At 58.9% G+C, this 24,108-nt stretch overlaps 3 protein-coding genes across 8 annotated transcripts; 1 reads left to right on the top strand and 2 right to left on the bottom strand.

Annotated features, from left to right (window-relative positions):
* Positions 1–201: 201 nt before the first annotated feature.
* Positions 202–6,356, bottom strand: CDHR5 (cadherin related family member 5). 6 transcript variants are annotated; one of them, XM_059932423.1, is made up of 15 exons: positions 6,174–6,356; positions 5,920–6,095; positions 5,488–5,538; positions 4,271–4,363; positions 4,028–4,129; positions 3,832–3,942; positions 3,558–3,728; positions 3,111–3,201; positions 2,875–2,972; positions 2,567–2,767; positions 2,349–2,462; positions 2,188–2,272; positions 1,793–2,101; positions 1,056–1,264; positions 202–737 (listed from the first exon to the last, which is right to left on the bottom strand). In XM_059932423.1, exons 1-15 carry the CDS (start codon positions 6,226–6,228, stop codon positions 300–302), a joined length of 2,304 nt encoding a protein of 767 aa, XP_059788406.1. In that variant the 5' UTR covers positions 6,229–6,356; the 3' UTR covers positions 202–299. The 6 variants fall into 6 exon arrangements, with proteins under 6 accessions (XP_059788406.1, XP_059788408.1, XP_059788409.1 ...); XM_059932425.1 differs by having other exon boundaries at positions 1,056–1,261; XM_059932426.1 differs by having other exon boundaries at positions 1,793–2,083.
* Positions 6,357–7,611: 1,255 nt separating this feature from the next.
* On the bottom strand, positions 7,612–8,476 carry SCT (secretin). Its single transcript, XM_059929880.1, has 4 exons — positions 8,382–8,476; positions 8,190–8,291; positions 8,017–8,109; positions 7,612–7,795 (listed from the first exon to the last, which is right to left on the bottom strand). Exons 1-4 carry the CDS (start codon positions 8,474–8,476, stop codon positions 7,672–7,674), a joined length of 414 nt encoding a protein of 137 aa, XP_059785863.1. The 3' UTR covers positions 7,612–7,671.
* A 9,456-nt stretch (positions 8,477–17,932) lies between these two features.
* On the top strand, positions 17,933–21,008 carry DRD4 (dopamine receptor D4). Its single transcript, XM_059929878.1, has 4 exons — positions 17,933–18,235; positions 19,805–19,917; positions 19,990–20,684; positions 20,806–21,008. Exons 1-4 carry the CDS (start codon positions 17,966–17,968, stop codon positions 21,006–21,008), a joined length of 1,281 nt encoding a protein of 426 aa, XP_059785861.1. The 5' UTR covers positions 17,933–17,965.
* Positions 21,009–24,108: the final 3,100 nt, after the last annotated feature.

The following is a 24,108-nucleotide window of genomic DNA, read 5'->3' as shown; positions in this document are numbered from 1 at the left end:
CCCGCGGGCGCAGCAGGTGGTTTACGGGAAACAGCACCCAGCGCTCTGGGCAGGGAACGACCCCGCCCACCCCTCTCCGCCCCCACGGCACCCCTGGCGGTCCCTCTGAGGAGGACTCAGTGCAGGGTGGGAGCGAATGGACCACGTCCTGACCACCCCCACTGGCAGCCCCTTGGGGCAGACCCCACGCGTCCCCGCAGATCCGAAAATGTCACTTTATTCTGCGCAATGGAGTTGGGGGAGAGCGACCAAGCCGACTCTGGTGATCCCGACTCGCCGGGAGAGGAGGGGCGGCCACGCTAGAGGTAGATGGAGTCGGAGCCAGGCGCGTGCTGGGCGCCCCCGCGCAGGCCCACCTCTGCGCCCTCGTCGCCGCTGCCCTCGCTGCCCTCGTTGCCAGCACCGTCCACTTCCGAGGCAGGCGTGTTGAGGACCACCACGTCGGCCTCGGCCCCGATGTCCTCGCCGAACCACACCGCCTTGTAGCCACCCTCAGGCCGCCGCTCCTTGGTCAGGATGGACCTCACAGCTGCCGGGCCGTCCCCATCCAGGGCCACCGCAGGGGACTCGGGGACTCGGCGGAGGGTCTCCGGGCTGGGGGGCTTGGGTTCTGGGGGTGCAGGCTCTGGGGGAGCCGGCGGGGCGGGACTGGATGAGGGGCTAGGAGCTGGCACCCAGTTGGCCTCGTCGGGGTTGTTGAGGAAGGCCTGGTTGTCAAAGCCTTGGGGCTGGGGCTCCTGGGGGGCGGGCGGGAACCAGCAGTCAACCAGACCAGGCCTGGGCTCAGACCACCCCTGTTCCCCCAGAGACAGGCGGCTAGCTGCTCTGCCTCTCTCTGCCCTCCTCCCCATCTTGGGACTACGGTGTGCACGCCCCGTCTCTCCTCCCCTCTGCCCTCCATCTCCCGGAGGGACTCGTGGCCTCCGCGCGGCCTCTCTCTCCACCCTGCCGCTTCTCCACCAGCCCCGCTGTCCCTCTGCTGCTGCCCGCCCTCTCTCCTGTTCCGCTTCTCCAGCGCTCCCTCTCCCGTCCGTTCCCCCACCCCAAGGCCTCACCAGCGCTTTGCCGCAGCAGCACTTGAGTCGGTGGCCATAGTGCTTGTGGACGAGCACCGTGAGGGCGATCAGCGCCAGAAGCAGCAGCGCGCCCAGCGCCCCGCCCAGCGCCCCCATCTCCACCACCGAGAAGCGCCGGTCCTCAGCGGGGCCTCCACTTGGCCTGCCGTCCACTGTCGTGCTGCCTCCTCCGGTCCCGGGCGTCCCTGCTGGCAACACCACTGCCCACTCACTGTCCCACCCCAAGCGCGCCCAGGCCAGCCCGGGGCAAGCTCGGGACACCCTAAGAGCAAGCTAGGCCTGGCCACCGGAGGTGAGGTTTGCAGGAGTGGGCACCACTGACCCCCGCCAGGGAGCCCCGATAGGCCGGGCTGCTGGGAGCGGGGAGGGGGTCAGTGCCCGCCAGTTCCAGGTGGAAGGCAGGGGGCCAACATGCCAGGCAGGGAGCTGAGGGTAGCACGGGGCCTGTGGGCTGAATGGCCCTGGGAATTGGGGGGGGGGGGGAGTCGCTGGATCCTAAGTCTGGCCTCTGCCCCACCCTCCACACACCTTCCCTAGCTTACCTCCTGGGGCCCCCCGGGACCTGTCTCTTCGCCAGACCAGAACAGACCCCCCTTGGGGTTTCGTGGTCCCCATGGTCGTGCTGGGCCGACCTGGGGTGGACCCTACCCCACAGCGACCGCCCAGAGTCCTGAGTTAGAGAGCATGAGGGTAACTAGGGTAAATGGTGGTGCTACCTGTGGGCCGGAGGGTGCTGCTGGGCCCAGGGGACTTTGGCAGAGAGGTTCCTGGCTTCGAGGTCTGTGCTGAGCCCCCGCTGGGTGAGGCTGATGGGGGGGAGGGGCTGGTTCCCACACTGGGGAGCCCCCCAGGCTTCGAGGAGGCCTGCGGCCTCCGAGTTGTGCCTGAGGAGGGGTGTGGGCCGCTGTTCCCCCCAGAGCTGGTCGTGGAGGACCCCTGAGAGGGCTCAGGGGGCCGGGGGGCTTCCGACGTGGTGCCGCTCGAGGCTCTGGTTGTTCCTGCGGTCTCTGAGGACGTGGGGGGGCCTGGAGCCAGGGCCAGGGCTCAGGCTCGCCACTCCCCCTAGCAAGAAGCCCTCCCCGAGCCGACCCGGGGTCCCTGGGAGGCTCACCTGTGGGGGTGGGTTCCTGTTCTGAGACTTGAACCTCCACGACCGCGGTCGCTGTGCCTGAGGTCACCGTGTTGTTGGCCTCAACCTGGGCAGGAAGGGGGCTTGTCCCTCCTGGGCTCCAGCTTGACCCCTGGCCCTCGGAGATACCGCCCGCCTCTCACCTCTGCATAGAAGACCCCGGCGTGCACCAGTGAAGCACCAGTGAGCACGGCCTCCCCGTCCATTCTGAAGTCAGAGTTGTTGGTGATCCGATACGTGATGGCCGAGTTGAGGTCCTGGACGTGGCCCCAGTGAGTCCTGAGCCCAGGCTGCTCCCCAGACCGCTCCAACCCCCCCACGGCAGGAGGCCGGGCAGACCCAGGGACCAGGCGGTGCCTACTGGGAACTCAGGATCCTGGGCCCGGATCCTCAGAGGCTGGGAAGGGGCAGCTGCATCCCTGATGGCCACGCCCACCCCAGAGCCGAGCGCCACAGTGCCGCGGTACAGGCTCTGGGGGAAGCGGGGCGGGCTCCCACCGGCGGCCCGGGCCTCCACCGTGACCTGGGTCACCGAGTATCTGGCGTGATCCGCCTGCTCGGCCTGGGGGTTGGAGAGGCAGCAGTGACCAGCAGGTCCTTGAAGGGTGAGCCCTGTAGCCAGGGGCCCAGGAAGGGCCTGTGGAGACCTGGCCCTGTGCGGGCACCCACCTTGACCAGCAGAAAGAACGTCTTGGGGCTGGGAATGCTCTTGGTCACGGTGAGGTTGCCTGTGTTGGCATCAATGGAGAACGAGCCATCCTCGTTTCCTGGGAAGACGGCGGGAGGGTTTGGCTGCAGCCCCCTCTGGAGGCCTGAGGTCCCAGGGTCCCAGCTGGTTCTGCCCATGTGGGGACGGGGGCAGGGTGTTGCATGGAGAGAGAAGTTGGGGGCTGGTGCCCACTCACCCCTGATGATGCTGTACACGATGGGTTGATTGATGCCCCGGTCCCCGTCCACGGCGTAGATGGGCCCAGGATGCAGGATGAGGGGTCCTGACTGCGGGAACAGGGAGGGGAGGGTACGCCGTGGAACTGGAGCCGTGGCCTCCACTCAGCCCCTCCTGCTCCCCTCAAGGAGATCTGGAGTAGCCCCAGGGGGCAGTCAGGGACCCAGCTCGGTCCCTGGGGTCCCTCACTGGGTCCCAGGGGCCTGGCTGGCTCTGCCCTGAGGACAGCTGGACCCTGTTTCCTCATTTGAATTTCAGAGGCCCTGTGTCCCACTTGCCACCATGGGGTGGGGCAAGATTGGTTTACGAAACATCGTTCACATTTGCTTGAAAATCACAACCGACTCTGGCCCCGTGGCAGCCAGGCCCATGCTCACGCTGCCCTGTTCCTCCGCGCCCCCTGTACCAGTGTGTGGCCTGTGGGCACAGTTCTGTGGTACTGGGCGTGGATGCAGACAAAACCGTCAGAGTACGTGCAGGGCAGGAACCAGGGGGGCCGCAGGTCGGCGGGCTGCACCTCCAGGACCAAGGTGGCCGTGGCCGTGTGGCTGGGCTCCACGTTCTCCTCTCGCGTGTCCTGCAACAGCGCAGCCCTGCCGTCAGGCCCGGGGGGCCTGGGGCTGGAGCGGCTCGGGTGGGGCCGTGGGCGCCCGGGACGAGGGCGGGAGTGGCCTGCTCACCCGGACCAGCAGGTGGAAGGTCATGTTCGGCCACCTGTCGAAGTCCAGTGACCGGTCCAGCCGCAGCTCTGGGCGGTTCGCACCCACCAAAGAGAAGAAGCCGCTGGCACCCTGGGGAGGTGGGGGACTCAGCCTGGGACCCCGGGAGGACGCGCAGAGGTGGGGATGCCCAAAGGGAAGGGCTGGGGGCACTGACCGGGGTCACTTCCTGGAGGGTGTAGAACAGGATGTCATTTCTGTCGCGGTCCTGGGCCTTCAGCTCTGTCTCGGGGATGACGACGGCCTTCACTTTAGTGTCCTGGGGGACGGAGGGGGGTCGGTCTGGCCACGCCCGTGACCCCCAGGGTGAGACCCCCGGCCACTAGCCCTCTGCCCTCTGGCCCCCATCCCGGGCGCCAGGTGCCCCGGATGGCATGCACCGCTGCTCCCTTCCACTCACCTCTGGCACCCTTTGGGCCTTGACTTCAAAGGGGAACCTGGGCGGGTTGTCGTTGGCATCCAGCACTGAGACGAACACCCTCAGCTGGGTCACCTGGGGGAGGGAGGAGGGTCCCCGGCCCAGCGGCGTGAGCTCAGTCTAGGCACTGGGGTGCAGTTCCCAAGACAGCTCTCTGCCTGGGGCTCAGGCGTTACAGACAAGGAACAGAAAGTAATTTTTTAAAAGCACAGAAGGTGCGAATGCCCTGGAGAAAATTAACGCAGGCACTGGGGGCGTGACCAGCAAAACCCCAAATGAGGAAAATGGCAAAACAATCGAATTTCTACAAGCATAAGTCTCACGGAAGATCAGGACACCCATACGTTGAAAGAGACGTGAGAAAAACATCAACCGGCTGCGTCGGGCGGACCTTGCTGGCCGGAAACTGCGGAAGACTGCTCGGGGGCGGGGGTGGGGCGTCGGGTGCTGCGCTGCTGAGGAGGCCCTGCCTTTTCCGGACGTGACAACACTACCGCGCTAAGGAGAAGCGGCCTTGTCTGCTAGAGGCTCATCCTGAGATATTTGTGGGTGGTGTGCTGTGACGTCGGGCGGGGGGCACCCACGGGGCTCAGGGAGACCACAGAGCTGGCTGGTGCGAGGGGCTAGGGAGGCGGGCGGAGGTGACAGGGAGCAGCCGGGGTGGGGGGCTGGGGGGCGCGGCGTGCCGCTGGGCCTTTATTCGCTTTATTTGGGAGGGCAGGGACCGCTGCTTGCTTTACCGGATAGGATCGTTCTCCTGCCATTCGGAGAGTGGACTGGGGTGGGCGGGGCCAAGAGGGGAACAGATGGGCCAGCCGGAAGATGCTGGTGTCTGAGGCCCAGTCAGCCGGCAGATTTGCTGGAGGACCGGTGTGGGGAGGGGGAGGTGAGGACTGAGCTGGCAGGGCGAGGTGCCTCTGGGGGGGCCTTGGATCTCGGGGTGGGGGTGTCTGTGGGGTGTGATGTCCTTCCGGGGCCGGCTTTGTGAGTCTGCGGCTCAAGGCACAGTCTGGGCTGGAGGAAGTGTGGGCGTTGCGGGCACAGAGGTGACACTTGAAACACACCACTGGGTGAGGTCACCAGGGAGTGACCGTGGGCCAGGCAGAGCAGGGCACAGAGGTCCAAGCCGGAGCCCTCTGACATCACGGGGAGGGTGGGGACGTGGGGATGCCGGGAGGGGGTCTGGGGGGCCGACTCACCACAGTGTCATCCCTCTTGCACTCCAGGACTGCTTGCAGCCTTGAGTTCTCCTGTGGGGGGCAGGCAGGTGTGCGAGGGTGCGGGCAGGTGTGGGAATCACCTGGCCAGCTGGCCCAGCCCCCGCCCCATTCCACAGGTGAGGAGACGGAGGGCGAGAGCAGCAGGTGCTGGCCCAGGGTCCCTGTCATCCGTGCTGAGTCCAGAGCGCGTCGGGGCCCAGGCAGCTTCGTCCCCCGAGGGCCCCACCCCCTCAGGGCCAGCCCTCAGCCAAGCCTGGGGGCCCGAGAGGCCCCCTGGGCAAACTGAGACCCAAAGATCCCCAGAGAGCCCTTCTCTGGGGAGGAGTGTGGGTGGCCGCCTGGGTCCCATGGAGGGTCGGCCACCCCCGCTGACTCCATGGGCACAGCCAGCCCTGGGCCCGCCATCCACACCTCGTAGTCCGGGGTCACATTGAGAAACAGCTGAGTCCCCTGGATCCGAAATGCGAAACGGGTGGACGAGGGTCCGAGGGTCACCTGCTGGCCCTCAGGGACGTAGATGTCGAGGAGGTGCAGCCCGGGACTCGTGTTCTCCTTGACTTCGAAGAAGGTCTTGTTCACAGAGCAGACTGGAAGTTGGAGAGGAAGAGTCGGTGCCGGCCAGCCCGCCACCTGCCGCCCGGCCCCCCTCCCACTGCCCCCAGTACCCTGGGCCTGGGCCGCGGCCACAAGCAGAGGGAGCAGCAGGGCCCAAGTCCCCATCTCAGCAAGCAGGCGGCCCCGGGGGAGGGTCCGAGCCCGGCTGGCGTCTGGGACCCTCTGAGCGGCTGTGTTGCTGGCGCAGTCTCTGCCTGGGCGACCTTCGCCCCTGCCAGGCGCCGCCCCACTTTATGATCCTTTACAACCACTGCCGCTGACGAACCACAGGACTGGCCTCCACCAAGGGGGCTCCCGCCGGCCGCCGGCCAGGCCTCGCCAACTGCCAGGAGGGGCAGACCAGGTGGTTATCCGGCCGGAACCGGGCCACATGCAGGGGCTGATGGGCTCAACCCACAGACCCTAAGACAGAGGAACCCAGAGCTGGTGGGCGGGCACCGGGGGCCTGGGCGGGCCGGGGCTGGGACTTGGGGTGGGCTTCTGTGTTTGCTGTACTTGCCCCCCAACCCGGGATGCCCCTCTGCTGGGCCCCTCTGCCAGAACCCTCGTGGACGCAGCTCCTAAGGCGGTCCGGGAGGTTCAGGCCACAGGTGTTCCCCTCCGGGCCCACCTCCTCTCCCCGAGTTAACCCTCTAGGTCTGGAAGGGAAAGGCTATATGTGTCCTAGGGACTCCCCTGCCTGTCCCAGAAACAAGCTGGCTTCTTCCAGGGGGCTGGGCGGGGTCACAGTGACAAGGATGGCAGTGCTTCGGGGCAGCTGGCAGCTGGTGGGAGGGGACCCTGGGTCCCGACAGAGGGGCATCCTGGTGAGGGGCCCATGGCACAGGCCCCCAACTGGGAGAGGACACTGGGTGGGGGAGGGGCTGCTGTGCCGGGTCGGGCGGAGCCCTTCGCACCTCCAGGCCCCAGGCCGTGGGCGCCTGAAACGCCTTCGCGGAGCAACCCTGAGCCCGTGGTCCTACAAGGCCTCCTGCAGCCTGGCACTTAGGGTGTCATCACCGGCCCTGCTTCACAGGCCCCGGGAGGTCAAGCCACCCATCCAGACTGCATGCCTGGACCGGGAGCCAAGACTCATGCTCAGGTCCTTTCACTGGGGAGTGGCCTCCTGGGTCCTGCCTGTCGCCTCTTCCTGCTTGGCCGAGCCTCCTTGCCCCCTCACCGCTGCCCCCCGGGGCAGGAGCTGGGAGACATCTGAGCCCCCCCAGAGCCCCTGAATGTTTGCTGTGTGGATGCCAGAGGCGCTGGGCGGCTTCCAGGGAGCTCAGTGGATGGCGCAGGAGATAAGGAAGCGCAACGATGAGGCTCCCCGCTGGCTTCCCAGGTTGAAAGGGCAGCTGGGCGTGGCCACGGTCCTAGAATCCCGAGGACGGGTCTCCCCTTCCCTCTGGCAGCCCTGCCCTGCAGCGGCTTCCTCGATGGTACCCAGACGGCGCACAGAGCAGGCTCACAGGGCCAGGGTCTGAATTCCTCCTTTATTGGTGCCACCTGCAACCCCCCCTCCTCCCACCCCCTCCCCGTCCAGGCTCCCCGTGGGAGGTTGCTTCTTCCTCAGGGCCTCATCTGCATCCCCTCAGCAGCAGGGATGGCCGGCTCCGACAGCATGACCCCAGCCCTCAGTCCAAGAGGCACCTGGGGGGACCAGGCCTGATCCCCGGGGGGCCTCAGGGGCATCCTGCAGAGAGAGCCAGGTTAGGGGTTGGGGGCTTGGTGCTGGAGACCGCTGCCCACCTGGCAAAACTGGGCCTTCTCTGGTCACCAGCGCTGACGGTTTCACCCTCCCAGACCCCTGGGCCATTGCTGTGTCCAGTTGTGCCCGGGACCTAGGGTGCCCCACCCAGGGAGGGAGGCTATGGGGCAGGGGATGGGGGCTGGGGGGCTGGGGCTGGTGCTCACCAGGCCTGCAGGGTGGGCGCGTCCGACCACAGCAGGCAGAGGTGGCCCTCCGCAGAGTTGGTCCAGGCTGTGCTGTTCTCTGTGTCCTGCTCGCTGCTCCCCACCCCAAGTCTGAGTTAGTCTGGAGTTGGGGAGCCCCCCCGGCAGGTCCCCCCCGTCCCGCCGCCCCTCACCTGCGCTTCCCCACCAGGCCCTGCAGCAGCCGCTGCAGCCGCGCGCTCTCCCGCAGGCGGCTGAGCTCGCTGGTGAAAGTCCCGTCCGAGTGTCGCGGGGCCCTGCGGAGGGGACGCGGAGGGGGCCGTGGGGGGTCAGGGCCGGGGCGGGGTGGGGGCGGGCGGGCGCGGGCCCCGGGGCCGCGGGCTCACCTGGGGGGCGCGGGGCGCGCGGCGCAGCCCCGGAGCGGCGGCGGCGGCGGCAGCAGCAGCAGCAGCAGCAGCAGCAGCAGGGCCCGCGTGGCCATGGTGGGCGCCGGGCGGGGGCTGAGCGGCCGTCGGGCCGCGGCCCCTTTATAGCGGCGCCCGGGAGCGGGAGCGCGAGCGGGGCGGGCGGGGGTCAGCGCCGCCCCGGCTCTGCGCCGCCCGAGCCGCGCCCCATCGATCGCGCGGGAAGGTCAGGGCCGCCCCCCCAGCTGTCGCCCCGGCCGGCCGCCCGCCCCCACCGCCGCGGTGGCGCCCCTCGGCGGGCCCGCTGGGGTTGGGCGACCGGGGACAAGGGGACCCCCGCTGGGGCGGCGGGCGGGACCTGCGGGGGGTCGGCCCGTGCAGTGACCTTTCCCAGTCGCCGGGCGCGGGGGTCGGGGGAGCGGCGGGCAGGTGGGGCGGGGGGTGGGGGTGGGGAGGGGGCTGATGCCGCGCAAGACCCGGGCCTGGGGCGCCTTGGCCTTTGGGTGCATTTTTGGAGGCGGGAGACCTGAGCCTGCTTCCGGCCTTTTACAGCCAGCACCCATGAAATCCTTACACATAAATTACAAATCGAGTAAGGGGACTTCTTATAAACCAGTAGTTCTTGTGTTAAACTTTATATGCATTTTAAAGATAATTAGTAGACTTTCTTTAGAGCAGTTTTAGGGTTACGGAAGAATGGAGCTGAAAGTACAGGAGCTCACACACGCACGTGCCCAGCCTCCCCAGCGCCGGGCATTAGTTTGGGACATTCGTTACAATTGGTGAACCAGTATTGTACATTATTATTAACTAAACCCATGATTTACAGTACGGTTCACCTTGGCGTTGTACATTCTGTGGGTTTTGACAAATGTACGATGACACGAGTCTGCTGTTGTAGACAGTACCACCCAGGGCCCTGCCCTAAAAATCCCCTGCTCGCCAGCTGTTCACCCCTCCATCATCAGCCCCTGATCTTTTCACTGTCTCCATAGTTTTGCCTTTTCCAGAATGTCATAGGGTTGGAAGCATACAGTCTGTGGCCTTTTCCTATTGGCTCCTTTCACTTAGTTATATGCATTTAAGGTTCCTCCGTGCCTTGTCATGGCCTGATAGCTCATTCCTTTTTAGTGCTGAATAATATTTCATTGTCCGATGGACCACAGTTTATTTATCCACTCACCTATTAAAGGACATCTTTGCTGCTTCCAAGTTTTGACAATTATGAATAAAGCTGTTGTAAGCATCTGTGTGCAGGTTTCTGTGTGGACATAAGTTTTCAGCTCCTTTGGGTAAACACCAAGGACCATGATTGCTGGATCCCATGGTAAGATTATGGTTTGCTTTATAGGAAAGCAGCAGACTGTCTTCCAAAGTGGCTGCACCGTTTTGCATTCACACCAGGGCGTGTGTAGTGGTATATCGTTGTTTTCTGTACATGTATTTGCAACAGCTGCTGTGGCCTCTTCTTGCACAAATTTGGCAAATTAAAACCCCTAAACTTTTTTTTTTTTTTTTTAATTTTTATTTATTTATTTATTTTTGGATGTGTTGGGTCTTCGTTTCTGTGCGAGGGCTTTCTCTAGTTGCGGCAAGCGGGGGCCACTCTTCATCGCGGCGCACGGGCCTCTCACTATCGCGCCCTCTCTTGTTGCGGAGCACAGGCTCCAGACACGCAGGCTCAGTAGTTGTGGCTCACGGGCCCAGTTGCTCCGCGGCATGTGGTATCTTCCCAGACCAGGGCTCGAACCCGTGTCGCCTGCATTGGCAGGCGGATTCTCAACCACTGCGCCACCAGGGAAGCCCCAAAACCCCTAAACTTTAACAACATTGACCGATTAATGACATTCATGAGAACACTCAAAATTCTGAGTAGTCGTTTAACCAGTCAGATGTCTTAGCACCTCAAACACTTAAGTGACCAGGCAGATCTTCATAGGAAAGATCTTCCTATTAAAAAAATTTTTTGCATGCAGTAAAATTGACTTCTAAAAAATTAACATACTGTAAAAATTGAATTTCAACACATGTACGGATCCATGTAACCACCACCATAATCAGGATACAGAGCAAGTCCATCACCCCAAAGAACTCCCTCCTGCTGCCCTTTGTGGTCACATCCACTGCCCTGAGTGACTTCAGTCACACCTGCTCGAGGTCTCCAGCAGTCACTAGCATAGAAGGACAGACCCGGGTGGAGCCGAGGCAAGGAGAGGCGGGCTGTGCCCTGCATGTGCACGGCACAGAGGATTTTGTAACTAGCTGCCTCCATCACGTCTGAATGGCTGTCGCCAGTTGTCTCTGCTGCTCAGAATCTCTCCAGAGACAGTCCTGGCCTGTGTCCTCCACACCCACGAGTGGCTGCCTCAGCGTTTCCTGCTGAAATGCGACAGGTAACGAGGACCGGACCCTGATGGGAACTGGAGCAGGAATGGACGGGTCCGCTCACACCTTGCCTCGTTTGGACCCTACTTTGAAACACACAACACAAGCTACATGACAAAACGCCACGTTCAACCCACAGATTTCAGGGAGAGCCCCAGGGATTTCCAGGATGTCAACCCTGGCTGGGTCCTCGTTACAAACGCACAGAAAACAGTCAACGTATGTGAATAGCTATTTGAAGCCTCTAATCGGACATCACTCTGTGTGTGGGATCCTAATAATGGCCAATTTCAGGATTCAGCGTTCTGAGGAAGAATATGCAGCTTTATTTTTTCACGGTAGGACATAGGAGGGAGCATTTTCGAAGCAGAAGAATTTCTCTCACTGTGACACAGTTTTATTCTCTGAATACTAAAGCACAGAAAATATTCTCTACTCTTTTTGTTTGTTTGTTTTAACCAAGATTTAAATGTCAAGTTTAAGTTAATTGTATCTACTCTTAGTTCTACATTAGGAGTGTCATAGGAGGGTACTGAAAATAATTAATTTCTCTCAAATCTACGACCACTCTGCTCTTCCCCGCCTTCCACAGAACTGCACACTCCAGTGTGACTTATGTTATGTTTGGCTGGGTGCTTTCACAATGTCAGCCTGGGACCCACGGTAATAGAGTGCAGCCTTTCTGTGGCCTTAATGAACATCCCCTCTTAAGGACCGGAAAAAGAAAAATAACTTTTCTTATTATAGAGAATTAAAAACATACAAAAGTAGACAAATGCCCATGTACCATTACTCAGCTTCAACAATTTATGATAAATCTTATCTATCCCTGTTGATTTTCTCTATTTTTTTCAAATTAATTTTGGAGGAGATTTCAGAACTTGTATCATTTTACCTGTAAGGATTTCAGCATATATCTCAAAAAGTTAAGGACTGTCAATTGAGATCGCCAAGGGAGCCCGTTGATCAAACGAACCTGAGTTAACAAACCCAACCCAGAAAGAGCATGGTCTGAGAATGGCTCAAGGGGTGTCGTTATCAGGCTTTGGGATAAGGGCGCAATTGCTCTAAGAAGGGTCCTTCAAAGCAGGAAACTGGCCAGGATTGAGAAAAGGTTGTAAATAGTTTAGGGCTGGTGAACACAGGGAGACAACATTCTTAATATTAATATGGTGAAACTTACAGTGTTTTCCTATTTCTTGTCTCCTGCTTAATTAAGATAACAACATAATATATGGGAGATAACCCCATATATTACCTCCCAAAGCATCGTTATTTTATGTTCCAGATATAGATCTGGAATTTATGTTGCACATGGTGTTAGGTAGTGACTGAGTTTCGTTTTTTCTATGCGGCTGTCCAGTTGTCCAGCATTAGTTACTGAAAGACCATATGTCTCCACTGCTCTTCAATGTCACTGTAATTGTGAACCAACCATCTATGTGCACTTAGGTCTAAGTCCACGCTTCCTGTTATATGCCATCAGCCTGATTGTCATCCTTCGTACTGTCTTAGCTACAATGCCTCAATTACTTCACTATCTTAGTTACAGTACTTTTATAAGTCTTCATAGCTGACAGATCAAATCTGTTCACCTTGTTTTTCTTCAAGAGTGTTTTAGCTATTTTTGACCCTCTGCATTTCCATGTAAATTCTAGGAGCTACTTGTCAAGGTTTACAAAAAGATACTGTTAGGAGACTAATGAAAACTTCATCAGATTGTTAGATCAATTTTAGAATTCTATGAAATTGTGCTTCTGAATCGTGATTCCCCAATGACGAGTGACGTAGGGCATCTTTCACGTGCTTCTTGGTCATTTGTGTACCTTCTTTGGAAACCATTGCAAATCCAAAGTCATGAAGATTTGCCCCTATATTTTCTTCTAAGAGTTTTATAGGTTTATTTTAATTTTTATTATTTTTCTTGTAAGACTCTTTTTTTTCCACCATACCATGCAGCTTGTGGGATCTTATGTTCCCAACCAGGATCGAGCCCAGGCTCCCGGCAGTGAGAGCACAGAGTCCTAACCACTGGACCGCCAGGGAATTCCCAATTTTATAGTTTTAGATCAAATATTTTAGACTTTGATTCATTTTGAGTTAATTTTTGTATATGATGTGAGGTAAGGATTGAACTTCATTGTTTTGCATGTGGATGTCCAGTTGTTCCAATGCCATGTATTGAAGAAACTCTTCTTTCCCCATTAAATAGTCTTGACACCCCTGTTAAAAATCAGTTGATCACACCAACACGCCACAACTAGAGAGAAGCCTGTGCGCCATAACAAAAGATCCTGCGTGCCGCAACTAAGACCTGACACAGCCAAAAATAAATAAATAAATATTTTTAAAAAAGAAAATCAATTGATCACAGATGTATGGGTTTATATCTGAACCCTCAATTCTATTCCATTGATCTTTATGTCTGTCCTTAACACCAGTACCATATTGTTTTGATTCCTGTAGTTTTGTAGCAAGTTTTGGAATCAGCAACTGTGCCAACTTTGTTTTTTCCTTTTCAAGAATGTTTTGGTTATTTGGGTTTCCTTGCAATTCCATATGCATTTTAGGGTTGGATTTTCCATTTCTTAAAAAAAAAGTCACTGGAGTTTCAATTGGGAGCGTATTGAATCTGGGGATCATTTGGTGAGAAAAGACATCTTAACAGTATTAAATCTTCCAATCCATGAACATTAGATTGACTTATTTATGCCTTCTTTAATCTCTTCCAGCAATGTTTTCTGGTTTTCAGTGTACAAGTCTTTCACCTTCTTGGTTAAATTTTTTACTAAGTATTTTATTCTTTTTGATGCTATTTCAAATGAATTACTTTCTTAATTTCATTTTTGGATTGTTCATTGCTAATATATAGAAATATAACTGATATTTATATGTCAGTCTTATATCCTGAAACTTTGTTGAATTTGTTTGTTAGCTCTAACAGGTTTTTTTTTTTCTTCAGTATTTTCTATACATGACATCATGCTATCTGCAAATAGAAATAGTTTTACTTTTTTCTCTCCAATTTTGGGTGCCTTTTATTTCTTTTTCTTGCCCAGTTGCTCTGGCTAGAACTTCCAGGACATGTTGAATAGAAGCAACAAAGGTGGGTATCCTTGTCTTTTTCCTGATCTCAAGGGAAAGGTTTCAGTCTCTCATCACTGAGTATGATGTTTTGTGTGTTTCATATATGGCCTTGATCGTGTTGAGGAAATTTCTTTCTATTCCTAGTTTATTGAATCTTTTTATCAAGAAAGTGTGTTGGATTTCATCAAATGCATTTTTCTGCATCAATTGAGATGATTAAATTTATTCCTCCATTCTATTAATGTGATGTATTACATTGATTGAGTTTTGTCTGTTGAATCACCCTTGCATTCCTGGGATAAATCCCCATTTGGTCATAGTGTATAAGCCTTTAAAAAGTGCTGCTGGATTTGGCTTAATCATATTTTGTCGAAGAGTTTTATATGTATATTTATAAGGGATACTTATCTGCAGTTTTCTTTCCCGTAGTATCATTACTGTTGAGTTTTGAGAGTTCTTTATGTATTTTGTATACAAGTCATTTGCTAGAAATGCAATTTGGTGATATTTTCTTCCATCCCATGACTGAAAGTTTTTAATTTTAGTGAAGTCCAGTTTATCTATTTTTTTCATTTGTAGATCCATGCTTTTGGTGTCATGTCTAAAACTCCTTGCCTAATCCCTGGTCACAAAGATTTTCTCCCATCTTTCCTTCCAAATTTTTTATAGTTTTAGGTTTTACATTTAAATCTATGATTATATATATACCACTTTGCTGTAAACCTGAAAATAACACAGTATTGTAAATCAACTACAGTGAAAGAAAGAAAGAAGAAGAAAGAAAGAAAGAAAAAGAAAGAAAAGTCATCCAGATAAGAAAAGAAGAAATACAATTGTCTCTACTCATGAACAAGATCATTATCTATGTAGAAATCCTGAAGAAAACCAAAGGGAAAAAAAAAATCCTTGAACTAATAGTGAGTTTAGCAACATCAAAAGATACAAGGTCAATATACAAAACTCTGTTTCTGCTCATTGGCAATGAACAGCTGGAAACCAAACATTTTTTAAGTACCATTTACAATCGTACCAGAAAACATAAAATACTTAGGTACAAATCTTATAAAATATGTGCAGGATCTGTATGCTGAAAAGTACAAAATACTGATAAAAGGAATCAAAGAATATCTAAATAAATGGAGAGATATACTATATTCATGAATTGGAAGACTCAATATTGTTAAGATGTCAATTTCCCCCAGTCAAATTCCCAGCAGGACTTTTTTGTAGATATAGACAAGCTGATTCTAAAATTCATACATACAAAGGAACTAGAATAGTCAAAACAATTTTGTGAAAGAACAAATTTAGAGGACGCACACTACCTGATATTATGACCTACTATAAAGCCACAATAATCAAGACTGTACTATTGTTGAAAGGAAAGACATTTGGATAATGGAACTGAATAGAGAGTCAAGAAATAGCCCCACACAAATATGATCAAGTGCTTTTGGACAAAAGTTCAAAGGCAATTCTGTGGAGAGAAAACAGTATTTTCAACAAGTGGTACTGGGATAACTGGACATCCATAGGCAAGAAAAATCAATCAATCAATCAATCACCTCAGCTCATACCTTACACATAAAAAAAAATTAACTCAAATACACTGTTAGGAGAATGAAGAGACAAGCTACAATCTGGGAGGAAATATTTTCAAATTACATATCTGACATTTTCCTCCCATTTTAGTGTGCAATGACATGTCTTTGTGATTTTTTTTGGGGGGGGGTGCCTGTGCCGCACGACATGTGGGATCTTAGTTCCCTGACCAGAGATCAAACCCGTGCCGCCTGCAGTGGAAATGTGGAGTCTCACCCACTGGACCGCCAGGGAACTCCCTCGTTGTGATTTTTATTGTCATGTCCCCGATAGCTAAGGATGTTAAGCACTTTCTCATGTGCTTATTTGCTTATTGACCATTAGGATACCCTCTTTTGTAATGTGGGTACAAGACTTTTACCTTTGTTAAAATGGGATTGTCTTTCTTTTCTTGTTGATTTGACAGAGCTCTTTATATATTCTGGATCTGCATCCTTTATCAGAGATCTATATTGCAACTATATTATATCCTTTCCCAGTCTGGACTACCTTTTCACTCTTAATGGTGGCAGATGTCTGAGGACCAGGAGAGACCCAAAGCAGATAGGAGGCTAGGCTGGACTCACAACTTGGCACCCAACCCAAGATCACAGAGCCAACCCTGCCTTAGATTTTTGTCTTGTGAGAAAAGAAACTTCCTGCCCTAGTCACTAGTATTGTGAGTTCTCTTGCTCAAGGCTTCAGAAGGGAAGGAAGCCTGCCTGTCCCTTTACTGATCCACATGAAAGGGATGGAGGTGTTGAATGCAACTCAGACCTGGATGCCCATCTACACCACGTCCTGCACACACCTTTCCTTTATCAGACCTCAAGTGATTTTGCCCCTTATGAGTATATCATGACATCTGTCTCTTCAGAGTCCTTGTTTTCTCTTTAATACACACACTGCCAGTCCATCAAGCTGGCCCCTGTGTCTCCTGATGTCTTTGAAATCAGGATCCTTGATTCCTGGCAGCACCTCTGCGCTTCGGGTGCATCCTGAGTTTTCTGGCCCTCCCATGGTGGAGGGAGTCACAGATGCAAACGAGGGGCCAGGATGTGCATTAGATGGTCCCACCGAGTGATGCAGCTACATAGCCCACTTCTTGGCTCCGTTAGTGACCAGGCTGCGGGTCACAGTAAGTCCATAATGAAAATTCTCACTGTACATTTTCCTTGCACGTTCTTTCTGTTCACTTTCATAATCTGAGAGAGACAGTCTGGGCCGGCCTCCCTGTCATGCACAGCCATCTCTGCCAACTCTGTGTCCCATGGATACGATGCAGTCTTTCCTGCATGGGTCTGGGACCCGGTACCCAGAGCCCCTCAAGCTCCTACAGTCCTATGTTGGCAGGTGGAGGGTGATGGGCACATGGGGCCCCAGGCTCATCCTTGGCAGGGAGGGAGGGAGAACCACCCCCAGTGCTCCAGGGAGGCCCGGGGTCTAGTGAGTTTGTAGGAGTGGAGGGTGCAGGTTGAGAGGCTTCTCATTTGGGGCTTTTCTCTGTGAAGAAGGAAGCGACTCAGGTAAAACCTGTCTGAAGAGCACGCAGAACTCTGGCAACTGCTAAGCCCCCTGTGGGCTTATCATGGCCTTTCCTCCTGTTACGGCCTTTCAGGCTCTGTGGGGTAAGCTCATTTTCCAGGCTCAGAGGGGTGCACAGCTTGCTCAGGGTCACAGGCTCGGAGGTGATGGAGCCGGAATTGAGGCTGACCACTCAGCCGCTGGGGGGAAGGTGAAGCATCAGGCAGTGGATGTGGGTAGAGGAGAGTGACTGAGTGTGGTCCAGACTGGTGGAGAGGCTGCTTTGGGTGGGGGGAGTGCACGGCCCCTGGTTGGGGTCTGCAGTCATTGCGGGGGGACGCAAAGGGGCCCAAGAGGCTGGGTCGGGTGGGGTGTAGAGGGTGCAAGGGTGAGCATGGAGCTGGCACCGCCGATCATCAGGGGGCCGCAAGGGGGGAAGCTGCGCTTGGTGGCCTGAAAAGGTTGTCCTCCCCAGACGCTTGAACCGGATGGAGTGAGAAGTGGCTCCACCTCCGCCTCGAGGGCCTCCAGCAGGGTCCCTGGGGAGGCGACGCCCAGCTTGGGTCCATGTAGGGACGCGGGGGCTCTCTGGGGCCGGGCGGGATGGCGCTGGCATGGGCGACAGCGAGTCTCGAGGGATGGTCGGGCCGACCTTGCACTCCCGTCGGTTTCTCGGGGCTCAGACCAGCGCGTCGCCCCCCAACCCTTCCAGGCGCAGAGCGATGCTGGGCCCGCCCGTGCCAATCACATCGCTTCATTCGGGTCGCTTTGGGCCGTTGCATTTGTCCACCTGCCCGTCTCTCGGAGCGCAGAAGTCCAAGATGGGCAAAGACTGGATGCAACTGAGAGCGCCCCGGGGTCCATCGAGCCGGGCGGACAGGGCGGGACTAAGACCAGTCTGGGCGGGCCGGAGGGGCGGGGCTCCGGCTCCCGACCTGGGCACTGTCCGCGGTGCTGAGCGCCCGCCGGGGCGCGCGGGGCCGTGCGCCATGGGGAACCGCAGCGCCGCGGACGCGGACGGGCTGCTGGCTGGGCGCGGGCCCGGCACGGGCGGCGGCGCGGGGGGCCCCGGGGCGGCGGCGGCGCTGGCGGGGGGCGTGCTGCTCATCGGCGCGGTGCTCGCAGGGAACTCGCTCGTGTGCGTGAGCGTGGCGGCCGAGCGCGCCCTGCAGACGCCCACCAACTACTTCATCGTGAGCCTGGCGGCCGCCGACCTCCTGCTCGCCCTGCTCGTGCTGCCTCTCTTCGTCTACTCCGAGGTGAGCCCGCGTCGCGACCGCACGCGCACCCTCACCTGCTCCCTGTTCCCTGTGCCGAGCCACACCGAGGACCCAGCGTGACCCTGCCGCTTGGCCTCTCAGGAGCCTCGAGCTGGGCGCCGCGCCTGGTCCCAGGACGACCGGAGCCGCCAGCACCGCCGAGCCTCACTCCCCTCCCCCATCTCGCTGTCCAGCTGCCCGCTTTGCTGTCTGTCCGCCCTCCCTCTTCTGCCCCTCTCTCCTCTTCTCCCTTTCTGTCTTGGTGTCTGTTACCCAAGAGATGCCTCTGTCCTTCAAGCAGAGACCCCAGAAACAGGCGACTTTGGCAGTCCAGCCCCCCACTCAGCCCCCTCAGCCGGGTTCCACTCCCCCAGGGGAGCCTGCTGGACGGACAGGCAGATTCCGGCTTACCCCCATGCCGGCTCCCCCTGGGGCACAGGGACACACACGCCACTGCACGAGGCTACACCATAGCCAGGCAGGGCCACAGGTGCGCACGCACCAGCGCGCTCCAGGGCAGGAGACCCTCACTCACGCACCGACTGGGCTCCCAGCAGGAGGGACGCTCAGCTGCCAGGAGCCGCAGGGCAGCGGGCACAGCTGGAGCGAGGGGACACCCGGGCCTGACAGTGGAACCAAGGGAAGGTGCAGGTGTGGGGTCCAGAGCCCCTGCCAGAACCTGGGTCCAGCAGCCTCCGGCCCCAGAGCAGGTCTGGCCCTTGGGTCGGTCCCCCTTGGTGCCAGCCATGTCCACTCTGCGGTTTGGGCAGAGAAAAGCTGCTTAGGGCTGAGTTGGGGACACAGCGTCCTGGGCTATGGGGGAGGGGAGGCTTGGTTTTTCTAAGGTGGACACAGTGAGTCCGGGCAGGGCTGGGGCAGAGGCTAGCAGGACAAGGACAGACATGACCTGCCGCTCCCCCTGAGACGTCACAATGACAGCTCTTAAGCTCCTAATCGCCCCAAATCAGCAGGAGGGGATTTAGAGGGGGACGGCTGTCTGCTCCTTTGCCCTTGGTGGGACCGCCGGGCACGGTGCCGGGGACTTGACTTTGTAACAATGCTGTGGGTGCCATCCTCACCCTCTCTTACGGGTAAGGGGACAGGAGTGAAATGACCCGTCTAGAGGCCCAGAGAGTGAGTTTCCGCAGACACCAACTCTTAGCTGTCTGCGGGGGCGGGGGCGTGGATAGGGGTGCTGGGCTCACACTCTAGGGCCGCAGGGTCCCCCCCTGCGCAGGGAGGGGCCCCACGGTACCCTGAGCCCCACAGCATCAGAGACCACAGTCCTCAGGTGACTATGCCCCCCAGGATCCCCCCCCCCCAGGCCTTTCTCAGCTCTAAGAGAAAGGAAGGGGGGGCGCCTCTTGGCGCCCAGCTTGACGGGCGGGCAGGACTGCCCAGCTGCCTCCGGCTCACTCCCCTCCCCTCCTCTCCCCTCCCCTCCCCTCTCGTGTTCAGCCCCCTCCGCTCCGGGACCACTGGGGGGTCAGAAAGACAGCTTGGGCAGGCGGCTGGGGGAGGGTAGCGTCCTGTGTCTGTTGTTGCTACGGGGCCCCTCCCTGCGCCCAGGTCCAGGGCGGCGTGTGGCTGCTGAGCCCGGGCCTCTGCGACACGCTCATGGCCATGGACGTCATGCTGTGCACGGCCTCCATCTTCAACTTGTGCGCCATCAGCGTGGACAGGTAGGCCGCCCCCGCCGCCCCGTCCCCTGTAGGGCCGCCCCGGCCCCGCCGCCCTCACCACGCTCCCCGCAGGTTCGTGGCGGTGGCCGTGCCGCTGCGCTACAACCGCCAGAGCCGCGGCGGCAGGCAGCTGCTGCTCATCGGCGCCACGTGGCTGCTGTCGGCAGCGGTGGCGGCGCCCGTGTTGTGCGGCCTCAACGACGCGCGCAGCCGCGATCCCTCCGTGTGCCGCCTGGAGGACCGCGACTATGTGGTCTACTCGTCCGTGTGCTCCTTCTTCCTGCCCTGCCCGCTCATGCTGCTGCTCTACTGGGCCACGTTCCGGGGCCTTCGGCGCTGGGAGGCAGCCCGCCGCGCCAAGCTGCACGGCCGTGCGCCCCGCCGCCCCAGCGGCCCCGGCCCGCCGCCCCCGGACGGCAGCCCGGCCCCCGATGCCGCCGTGCGCCCGGACGCCATCCCGGCCCCAGACTGCATCCCGGCCCCCGACGCCACCCCGCCCCCCGACGGCATCCCGGCCCCCGATGTCGCCGTGCCCCCGGACGCCATCCCGGCCCCAGACTGCATCCCGGCCCCCGACGCGACCCCGCCCCACGACGGCATCCCGGCCCCCGATGCCGCCGTGCCCCCCGACGCCACCCCAGCCTCGGATGCCATCGTGCCCTCGGATGCCATGCCGGCCGAACCCCCGCTGCGGGCCCGCAGGAGGAGACGCGCCAAGATCACGGGCCGGGAGCGCAAAGCTATGAGAGTCCTGCCTGTGGTGGTCGGTGGGTACCGGCCGGGGGACGTGGGCGGAGGGGAAGACTGCAGCGCCCGGGGTGTGAGGCGGCGCCCGGGGCGGGGGGCGTGGCAGGGAGCCGCTCACGGCAGCCCCAACCCTGCCCCCAGGGGCCTTTCTGCTGTGCTGGACGCCCTTCTTTGTCGTGCACATCTCCCGAGCGCTGTGTCCCACGTACGCCGTGCCCCCGCGGCTGGTGAGCGCGGTCACCTGGCTGGGCTACGTCAACAGCGCCCTCAACCCCGTCATCTACACCATCTTCAACGCCGAGTTCCGGACCGTCTTCCGCAAGGCTCTGCGCCTCTGCTGCTGAGCAGACCGCTGGCACCGCAGCCCCTCGTCAGCACCCCGCCTCGCCTGGGGGTTTGTAGGAGTAATTAAACAGATCCCCAACACCTGCTGGGAAGGCTCTTGGAGGCGGGGGAGGGGGCAAGGAGGAGCCCAGGCCTCCACTGACCCTCATCCGGCCAGTTAACCCCTTCCTTCCTTCGGAGGAAGCCCAGAGAAGAGACCCCACCAAGCCAGGTCCTGGCTCTGCCCCTGGGGTGGGCGGGGAGGCTGCAGGGAGGTGTTTTCAGCTCCGCCCCGCCCCAGAAGCCTTGGGAACAGGGGCAGCCGTTGCCTGCGAAGACTGCCCCGACTCACACCCTCCCCTAACAGGTTCCCTCCCCCACACACCCGGCCAGCTGCAACCCACCGCGACCCGACAGCTGTTCCCAGGCCAGCAGCCTCCTCCCCTCGTCCTGGTGGCCCCACCCACTGTCCCTGCAAAATGCAGCTGAGCTGCCCTGCCACTGCTTTGGCAGCTGCCTCAAGGTCAGAGCACAGCTCCCTGCCAGCTCCTGACCTGCCGATAGATGCCCAAAGCCTGGAGGAACAGGGGACCTGGGTGCTGGGTGGGCTCACGGGGGCAGCCTCCCTGCAGGGAAGGCCAGCGCAGGCCCACAAGGCGCTCAGCCATCCTCTGCCCACTTGGCTGGGAGCAAGTGGGCAGAGCAGGGAGGGGCTGCCCCTCTCCCGCCCACAGCGTGCCCCCCCCCCACCCGAGACGGCCCCACTTGGACTTCACCTGGACCCTCCCAGTCCCCCGCCATGGGCACCCGCTGTTCCCAGTACTGAGGCTGAGCGCTCCTGTCAGGAACTGTGACCAAGCCGGCCACTGCCGGGTGCCAAGTTCGCCTCTGGACATGAGAAACTACGGGCTGTGAGGGCCACGGCATCAGGCCCAACCTCAGCGTGCTAAAATATTCCGTGGAGAGAGGGGCCGCCCTGTTCCCCTCTCTGGGTGAGCACCATTTCCTGCTCAGTCTCAGCTGCCGCCTCCTCTGAGAAGCCTCCCCTGACCACCCCCCAGGACCAGCCTGCCCCTATCATCCTGGGAGAGACTTGCCCTCGAGGAACCGAGTATTGATGGACTGAGGGCCAGTATGGGGTGCTGTGTCCCTGCACCACACAGGGACCAACACAAAATGGGAGTGGGGGAGGGGGCCCAGGGCCGGACCCCAGGTCTGTTGGCTGCTTCAGCTTCCAGCACCTTCTTGCCTGTGAAGCATGAGGATGGCTGCAGCGGATACCCTGTGTCTCCTCCCGGGAGGAGCCCCAGATGGCACAGCCTCACCCGGGCAAGACACTTGCTTCAGAGCTGGGCTGGTGGTCCCTCCTGGGAACCTCAGACTTGAAGGGACCATCAGGCTGACGGCAGGGGCAGGGGCAGGGTCGGAGCAAAGGGCCCCCGAGTGTGGCCGCTGGCCCTGCCACCTGGCTCGTCCCTCAGGTCCACACCCCACGCCTGTGCCCTGCCACCCATCTCTGATGTGCCCCGACATGCGCCTGCTGGGCCTTCCGTGGTCACTCCAGGTGGTCAGAGCTGGTGTCTGCCACTGCCAAGAGGGTCTCAACTAGCAGCACCCCTGCCTGCCAGCCGTGGGCGCCAGCCGCCATGCCCACCCAACCCAGCGGTCTGTGTGGAGCAAGGCCACGTCCCCACCCATGTACCCTTCTCATCTCCTATACTAGGGATGGGGTGACCGTGCCCCTGACAGGCCAGGCCAGTAAGTGCACCTCTCTCGGAGGTGGGGCTGCAGATGGGCTGGGATCTGATGGTGTCCTGCGCCGTCCCCGCTGGCCCTGTGGGCAGACTCCTGTGTCCCCCAAGAGGGGGACAAGGCGGGCACAGGGGGACAGGTGGACACAGGGGAGTGACAAGGTGGGCACAGGGACAAGGTGGGCGGGTGAAGGACAAGGTGGGCACAGGGACAAGGTGGGCACTGGGGGAACAGGGGCAGATAGACAGAGCCTGGCTGACCCGGGGGCTCAGCAGGTGCCTCGAGGGTCCCAGGCCCACTGATGCCAAGCGTCACCGCAGCCTCAGCTCAGAGGACCAGCGGCACCCGGACGGCTGCCGCACTGCACACTGTCAGAAGCCTTGACCTGGCCCCTGTGGCTGCGTCTGGCAGAAGATGCCATCGCAAGTGCTGACACAGAACTGAGGGTGTCAACGCACCCTTGGCGCCTGGATGGCAATTTCCAGAAGCCTCCTGATGTCCAGGGTGATGCAGAGATAGCTTCAAAGGCTTAGAAACGATACACTTTGGAAAACTGCCCCCAACACGTGCGGTCCCCAGGCTTCCTACTTTAAGGAGAAGGGGAGGAGAAGCCACCCCCGATCCCAGGAAACCCTCACCCAGGATGGCTTCCCTGCAGGGCCTGGTCCCGAGGCCGCCGAATCTGCTCACAGGGAGGCCGCTGCCTGGAGCTGGACGCCAGGGAGGGACCTGGAAGCCTTTCCCCGTGGGCGCTGCCCACCTGAGTCGCCATTTTAGCCTTTTCAGGTTTGGGGGGGTCCTTCTGGGGGTGCAGCCCCTTCTGCTGAGGCCGACGTGGCCCCCACCCCCGGTCCTCACTTCCCACCACCTTCATGCTGTGCAAACCCCAGGGGCCGGGCCTGGACTTCCCCAAGGTGGTGGAGAGGCGGGACGACAAAACAAATAAAACCCAAATAAACCCGCTTAGTCCGCAGAGGCCGATGGAACGGAGGCAGAGGGGCTTCTGGGGGCAGGTCCTCCCCCACCTGGAGCCAGGCTGGGCGCAGGGGGATGGGCGTGGGTGCCACCCCCTCGGCTCACCGGGGAGCCCGTGGCCCAAAAGGCAAGTCTCCGTGTGCTATGAAGAACCTTCTAGAAGCAGGAGCCGGGAGGTGCGGGGCCGGAGGTGTGAACGAGACGGAACAGTGAGGCGAGCGTCGGGGTCAAAGTCCACCTCTCAGTGCACAGAAGATGGGGCAGCGCAGGCTTTCCTGGAACCCAGGCTTGGAGACAGGCTGGGCAGGGCGCCGGGAAGGGCAGGGACGAGGCCCCCAGCCCGTGGGAGCTGGGCTAGCATAGCCGGGCGCAGGCAGGAGCCACCCTGGGCGG

The sequence above is a fragment of the Balaenoptera ricei genome, chromosome 8 (assembly GCF_028023285.1).
Source record: "Balaenoptera ricei isolate mBalRic1 chromosome 8, mBalRic1.hap2, whole genome shotgun sequence".
NCBI lineage: Eukaryota > Metazoa > Chordata > Mammalia > Artiodactyla > Balaenopteridae > Balaenoptera > Balaenoptera ricei.
This window is presented reverse-complemented; position numbering and strand designations above follow the sequence as displayed.